This window comes from Buceros rhinoceros, unplaced genomic scaffold (genome assembly GCF_000710305.1).
Source record: "Buceros rhinoceros silvestris isolate BGI_N320 unplaced genomic scaffold, ASM71030v1 scaffold10847, whole genome shotgun sequence".
NCBI classification, from domain to species: domain Eukaryota; kingdom Metazoa; phylum Chordata; class Aves; order Bucerotiformes; family Bucerotidae; genus Buceros; species Buceros rhinoceros.
Window position 1 is genome coordinate 22,129 of NW_010422775.1, and position 7,311 is coordinate 29,439.

Sequence of the window (7,311 nt, forward strand, 5' to 3'; positions counted from 1 at the left end):
TCTTTCCCCGTCAGATTTATGTTCAGGGGTTTCTGTCACTGCTGCAACCAAGAAAACAGTATCTGTGATCTGAGGTATGGTTTGAATGGGATTATTTCCCATCTTTCCAGTTGCTAAAAAATGACAAGACTTGACATCCTTGAGGAGATCAAAACCACAATCTCATCCTACTTGTGGCAACAGACAGTCTTCTTTAGCACATGTAATTAAAATCATTGTGCTAGGTAAGAAAGACTGGGGCTAAACCAGGCTTCTTAGGCTCTTAGTAACGTGTTCATATTCCTGGCAAACACAACAGTAGGTGATGTTTTGCTGCTCTTGCTTTTTAAAATGTTGGTAGTTGCGCTATACTGAAGTGTCCCCAATATCTGTGTTCTATTTCTCTTTAACACTATTTGCTTGTGATTATTACGTGACTGTTTTGCAGTGCTTCCCATATTCGATTCTTTCATACCGCTCCTTCTAAAAAACATCCTTTCTCAGGCTGAGAATCTTCAGAAGGCGATGAAAAATTTCACACTAAATGCTGGGCTTCTCTCTGTTTCAATCCTGTGCTTTTTCTTCTAACCTGGAAAGCATGCCAGCCAAGCTTAATACTCCCTCTGGAACAACCTGATCCTCCTGTTCCACCCTAAACAAACAAATAAATCACCCTTTAGGGAGGTGATAAACTCGTCATACCCACAGGCCAGATCACTGTGTGAGTTTCACGTTCCTCTGCGCTCACAGAACCTGTTTTTCCTGAGAGTATACGGAGATACTGGAGTGGGCCCAGTGAAGGGTCACTAAGAGGATTAACACACTGGAGCATCTCTGCTATGAGGACAGACTGAGAGGGTTGGGACTGTTCAGCCTGGAGAAGGCTCCGGGGGGTCTTAGCAGGGTGTATAAACACCTGATGGGAAGGAACGACAGGGGAGCTGGGCTCGACTCGGCAGTGCCCACTGGCAGCTCAAGAGGAACAGTGCGTGTTCAGTAGTTTAGCAGGCAGAAGCTGTGTGGAGTTAAGCAGGCTTAGAGCAAAAGGAAGTTTCAGAGAATAAAGTTGCAGAGACTTACTTGACACTGTGATTTTATTTTCAGAGCTTCCTAACTTGGTTCAATTACCTCAATACCTCTGCTCACCAGTACAGTGTTTCTGACGCTAAAAGCTGAACTTCTTAAATGTGGACCAAAAGCCTCTATCCCAGTATGATGCCCCCCCTTATTTCCCTGGTGGCCAAGCAGGCAGCAGTGTTGGTATAGCAGCTCTAAATCCAAGTGAACAGCTTCGGTTTGAATCCTGGTTTATGTGAGCATGAACCCTGCTTTATGAACTGTGGCAACAGCAACCCAAGGATTTGGTTCAGGAAGTGTGGCAAAATTTCTGTGCTTCTTAGTAGTGACTTTGAGAACAAGCAAGCAATGATGGAATTGACATTTCGATGCTCCGTGAACGTCGAAATACCGTGTGTTTGGGGGAAAAAACCCAAATGAAAAAACCCTGCAAGTCAGGTAGTACCCTGTGAAGGGAGGAAAGTCTGAGAAATACGCTATAAAATCTTAATCTGATAAGTGAGGAATGAGGCAAAGCTGTAGAAATTTTTAGGACCTCAAAATACTTGTAACTTGGACTGTGTAACAACTATAAAACCATACCCTTGGGTACGAATGAGTCCACCCACCTTCCCCAGGGCTGTCAGAAGATGGAAATCAATGGACTCCCTGTATCTCAGGATTCGGAGGATGCCATCCAAGTACACCTGATCCTTATTGAAACAGCCTAAAAGAAATCAAGGTACAGTGAGCTGTCAGGGTTTGTTCAAGGCATTTTCTCAGAAGCCACAATAAGTAGAACAATTTTATTTTTAAAAACTAGATATTTATATCCCAGACTTCGAAAGCCTTCTCTGGAACAACTAGAGGGCTACACCCACTAGCCAGAGAAAGAAATCAAAAGCAGAAGATGGTGTCTGTGAGCATCCAGCAATGCTACATCTCTTGTAATAAATGTGAAAGGAGGTAAAAATGCCCACATTTTCGCAGTTTTGCAATTTACATTCCCACTTCCAACAACAAAAAAAAATCCATTACTGACTCGTTTTGAAAGTCTCATGGATGAGCATTTTCAGCCTTGTCTTCAACAGCAGCAATTCTGCTGCCTCATTTCAGAAAGCGCAGCGTCCCCTTTCTCCCTTTCGCAAAGGTTTTCCCGTGTGGCGTGATGAAGGAGCTCTGCGCACGTTCTGAAAACCTCCCCAAGGCACAAAAAACCAGAGAAGACCAAACAGGGAACCCACCTGGCTGTGATGTGTCAGTCCACCCTCTCTTGGCTCGTACGCAGTAATCCCACCTAGTGTTGGGGTCCTTGACAAATTTCCCCACGTCCTGGAAGAGCTGACTGAAGGACATCTGGCTGGCCTGATACACCGTGTAGTAGAGCAGGGCAGCTCTCCACAGAAAGGGGTCTTTGCGGAACAGGACGCTGTGGATGCTCGCCAGCCCCTCTTCTGTGGGGTTGATCGGTTTCAACCCGTGTTTTCTACGTCCGTTCCAGTTGCACCAAGGCTGGCTGTTGTTGTTAAAACCCCGAAAATAATGAGTTCCTGAAAGGAAGAGAATATGGGACTTAGAACAGTTGCACCTAATGATTGAAAAAAAAAGCCAATTACACTATGGAAGGAGATGCCCATTAACTCTGAACTGGTACGGCTGGGCACTGGGAAAAGTGCCAACTTCAGCCTTGTCCACAACAGCAAATTTTGTCGGGTACCTGCTGACTGCAAGTGGAACTCCCGAAAATGCCCAGGGAATACAAACATCAGCAGGACTTGATCTCCCAAATCCGAGGAAAGGAATTTCTTACATGCTGAATGCCTCCAGCACAGGCTAGGCATTGTGGTGACCAGAAGGAAGGAGAATCAAAGGCAGCAGCAATGTTGCCTCCTGAAGGTGATTAAACAGCCCTGCTGCAGCGTTGGAAGAAGAAATGTCCCCTTCCCACACAACCGCGGGGCTTATTCTTCCACGGAAATTCAGGGTCAAGCTCAATTTATCCGGTTTTGATGTACTTAATTAAAACAGATTCACTGAGAAGTTTGTAGGGATTTTCCAGGGGGCTGGGCCAACCTTGTGTAATGCAAAATCCTGGCAATCTTGCAGCAGTTTAGGGGTCACTGGGTAAATTCCTCTTTCCTAAAGCATGCCTACGTTTGCAAGCAGTGCAGCAGAACAGACTCAGCTTTGTGAGGTGAAATGGCTGGTGCTGAGGTTTAACGGTCACGCTATTTTTATTTCCCTTTTTTTCTTCACTCCAGACTAACTCTTATGAGCAAAACCTCCCTGAGCAGGGACAGCACTGGAGCACAGCCTTGGGGCTAGAGTCACCTGAAAGCATCACACTTTGCCTGCTCCAAGATTCCTTTGGCATATGAACCTTGTGGCAGTGAGTGGGACAGACTGGCAGGCTCCAAAGGCTCGCTCCTGATGTGACCTAAAATGCTCATAGAATCCTCGAGCAGATTATCTCCCACTGCGTGCCACAGTGGTAAACGAGTCTCTCCTTCCCTTTAGCACACCCACAGCACAGGTTAAAGCAAGAAAGAATGCATGCAAGTACTCCCCTTCGCCTGAAGAGCTCGTACCAATTTCATGTCTCAGCATCCCCTCCAGCCAGTGCTCTCGGGCAGTGGAGATATTGATAGTGAGGGTGGGGCGGCCGTTCACCACCGTCATGGAGGCTCGAGACAGCAGGTCCTCTGTGAGATGGACCACGATCTGGAGAGGAGAGAGTTCAGGTAGCAAAGAGCTCTCTTCTTGCTCCTGTTCCTGCTTTGTTTCCTGATACATGATGCGGGCATGAAATATTACTAAAATACTGGTATTGTTTTGATTTATACAGGAAGGTAATTCTTGTTTTCCTGTTTTCTCTTGGGAAATCAGTAATCAAAACAAAAACTGCCAGAGAAATAAATTAATGTGTATTGGTATATTTTGTAATTTGAGTTAAAAAAGCTTTTGAACAAGTGACTGGGAGGGAGAAGGGAAAGTCTCTTTGTTCCAGACTACGCACTTTTCCCTCTTCATGTCAAGTCTAAAGGAATAGTACAAGGGAGAGCGCCTACAAGAGAGATCTTTTTTCTATATAAAAATTAAAAAGAAAAAAAGAAGACCCAGGGAGCAAAGACATTATCCCGACACTTCCCTGTGCTCAAACCCCACCATTCAGCTTCAACAGCAGTCAGTCCAACAAAACTCATATTTAAGACGTGGGAAGCAGGTAAATCCTAAAGATTTAGATTTAAAGCACGGGTACTACTTAGCTTATTAATAACTCTTCCACTGGAGAGAGTATTTTCATAGTTCTTTAGACCATACTAAGCATGATTATTAACCCTATTTTTGCAGAAAAAGTAGAGCATTTGGTTAAGAAGGACATGGGATGTTTGATGAGGGTGTAAGATCCTGCTTCCACAAAGGCAAACCAAAACAAAAATGAACACAAAGAGAAAATGAACACGAAAAGCTCAACAAAGACCCAAAATTTTTTTTCTGCTTGCTCTAAATTGCAGTTTTAAAACCTCCCTTTTAGAAAGAGGTAAAATCTGGATCGGTGTCAGATTATCGTCTCCCAAAACAGTGTGGTAAGTTTAATGGTTTCTCCTAATAACATTATGTTTACCAATTAAACCTAGTTTCTGGGAAACTCATTTTTCTCTCTTCATGTCCCATTCCAGACTCCTCTCGCTCACTGCCAGTGATGTCACCCAAGTCTTGGGCTGGTGTTTTCATTTGGAATAATAATTCTCTTTTGTTACATTTAATTTCATCCGACTCTTCCAAGCAATTCTATGGAAATCAGTCAAACTGGACTCTGTAAATACTGAATATAGGAAATCGGGGTTTTAGCATACAGCTCTAAAAAATTAAGACGGTTAAAGACAGGAAAAACCAGCACTACACAAGCCAACCTCTTTCAGACATTTTTATTCACTTATGTCATTTTTATTTGTGTTGCCTCCTATAAATCAGTCTCCTGGGCTGCTGCTTATTTTTCTTGGCCTTTTCTTAACTCTTCCCTTTGGTGTAAATAATTTGATACCACAGAATGGAGGGCAGGAGTGATGAATAAATGGAAATGTGCTGGTCGCCAAGCAGCTGAAAAAAGGAGGGAAGGAAGGGTGTCATTCTTGGGTACTCCCAGAAGAGGTGGATGTAAGAACAAGCATGTATGAACCAGGAAGCAGGCTCAGAGAGATGGCTGAGGTGTTCACAAGGAACTTGCCTCACTTCCATTGTTCAAAAATTAGACTGGGCACAGTCGTGAGAAAAACACGATGTCAGGAGTATTGCTGGAGGAAAGGCCTCCCAAATGGATGCTCGGGTCCCTCCACGGGTAAATTCTAAGATCTACACAGATGTTTCTTTCCCGATCCAGCGTGTGACTTACCTCCCCAAGACAGCCTTCTTTCACCATGTACTTCCTGACATGATTCCAGATGCGGCTTTTGGTCAGCAAGCTGCCTCCAGTGGCCCGTTCAAACCGTTCGTAGCTCCCGTACTTCTGCAGCGTCCGCTCCATGATGTTAATGGACTGCAAAACACAAAAGCAGAGCGACCATGAATGCAGTAAGACCGCCGTGTCTTGGCAAATGTCTTCTATATCCATCTTAATCTCTCTCTCTCCTTTTTTTTTAACTCACTGGGAGTAATGTCGAACTGTCATTAGATACATGCTATACCATCTCTGGACACACACTAATGCCAAAGCACTCCAGAAAGATTCTGATCAGCTCAGCTTGGGCCCACACACATCAGCGTGACACAGATGATTACAGCCTAGTGAAGTAATACCCATTTTCTCTTTAATTCTTGGGAATGTTGTTGATTTACAATGCCTTGTAAATCAGACGTATCAGGTCACAAGGACATTGGCAGTTGTCAGCATGTTTCTTTTTATGGTTTTCTGAAGAATTTTACGAAGACCATTACTATCACCTCGCTTCGTTTCTTGGTGTTTTCTAATTTAGGAATGCTGAACCATGATTAAGCAGATGCATAACAAAAATTTTAACAATAATATTTCTACCAAAAATGTCTCTGTGACGAAATCCTCTGTACCACAGGTGTCTGTTTCAGAAAGGAGGAGAAGGAACAGGAACTTAATTCACAGAACTTTCACTTAAACCTTTAATTGAAATCACAATACTTCTTATACCCCCCCCAAATGGAGGAGCCATGTTTCATGAGACAAATAAAGTGGTACCAACAAATCTCGTATGTATTGCTGCTAGCAGTCCCTTGGGGATAGAAAGCCTATGTGTGATCTGAACTCTGCATGTTGAAGATGTTACTGGTGGGGTGTGAATCTGCTTCCTAAAAAAAAATGTGGTATAGAATAACTTTAGCCCAGCCACAGGGAACAGCTTTTTTCATAGATATGATAACGGAAGCTCCCAAGAATCTCATAGAGAAAATAATATTACTCATATTATCTTAAAACCTGAGTGTTCTTGCTAAGAAAATCCCACTAATGATTAAGGTGGAAATGTTGCAGGTTTAATCTGTTTTTACATGATCCACTTATATCCGTGCATGAGGCTGGTAACAGGCTCATTGGATCCAGCTAGGTAATTCTGCCATTGTCAGACTGGCTTATTGTCCACCAAAATAGGATTCACTTTGTATGTCTCACAGCTACTAACAACCCTGTTCTAATTTTCTTCAAGTTGAAACTAAGCAACCCTGAGTAATTGCTACTGAAAGCCATAAATGCTACCTAGATGTATCTTAAAGTCCTGTAGCTCTTTAATGGGAGAAATAACACTTATCTGAAGGTCAAAGAAATAATGTGCCTAATGTTTAGTATTTCTTCGTCTGCCTCTAATAGTTGTTATTAAATTTGAGGAGCCTCCTGTCACTGGTTTTTCCAGGCTCTATACCCCCGGTTCTTCAGGGACAGCCCAGCAGCACCACAAAACATTATTGACATAACTCAGCCAAAAAGTCAGTGCGCCAAAAAGCTGTCACTAGAACGACACTGAGAGAAAGAGGCTCACCATAAAGCCACCCAGCGACATAAACCCTGTCTCCCCTCACTGCCTCCTGTGTGGCCAAAACTCTGTAGCCACCACTCTGGCTCCAGCAGTAGTTTCAGGCTTGACAGGGACTTGTACCGGACCCACTGCGGCCCTGGTGACGTTTGGCAGGAGTAAGAAGAGGCTGTTATGAAGAAAGGCACCCATGAGGAAGATGTTATCTTCTCTCTCTCAGGTTTTCTTTCTGAGATCAGACGTCAGGAAGTCTGAAGAGAGGTACCATAAAAAGAGGAAT

At 43.6% G+C, this 7,311-nt stretch overlaps 1 protein-coding gene across 1 annotated transcript in view; it reads right to left on the reverse strand.

Moving 5' to 3' along the window:
* The window catches only part of LOC104496974 (uncharacterized protein KIAA0895-like), a 7,510-nt gene extending 1,941 nt beyond the window's left edge, over positions 1-5,569 (reverse strand). The window contains exons 1-4 of the mRNA XM_010140177.1: positions 5,429-5,569; positions 3,624-3,756; positions 2,280-2,585; positions 1,665-1,762 (exon numbers count right to left, since the gene is read on the reverse strand). Of these exons, the coding sequence (XP_010138479.1) occupies positions 1,665-1,762; positions 2,280-2,585; positions 3,624-3,756; positions 5,429-5,560 (669 nt within the window). The 5' untranslated portion in view covers positions 5,561-5,569. The remainder of the gene's footprint in view (positions 1-1,664; positions 1,763-2,279; positions 2,586-3,623; positions 3,757-5,428) is intronic.
* Positions 5,570-7,311: the final 1,742 nt, after the last annotated feature.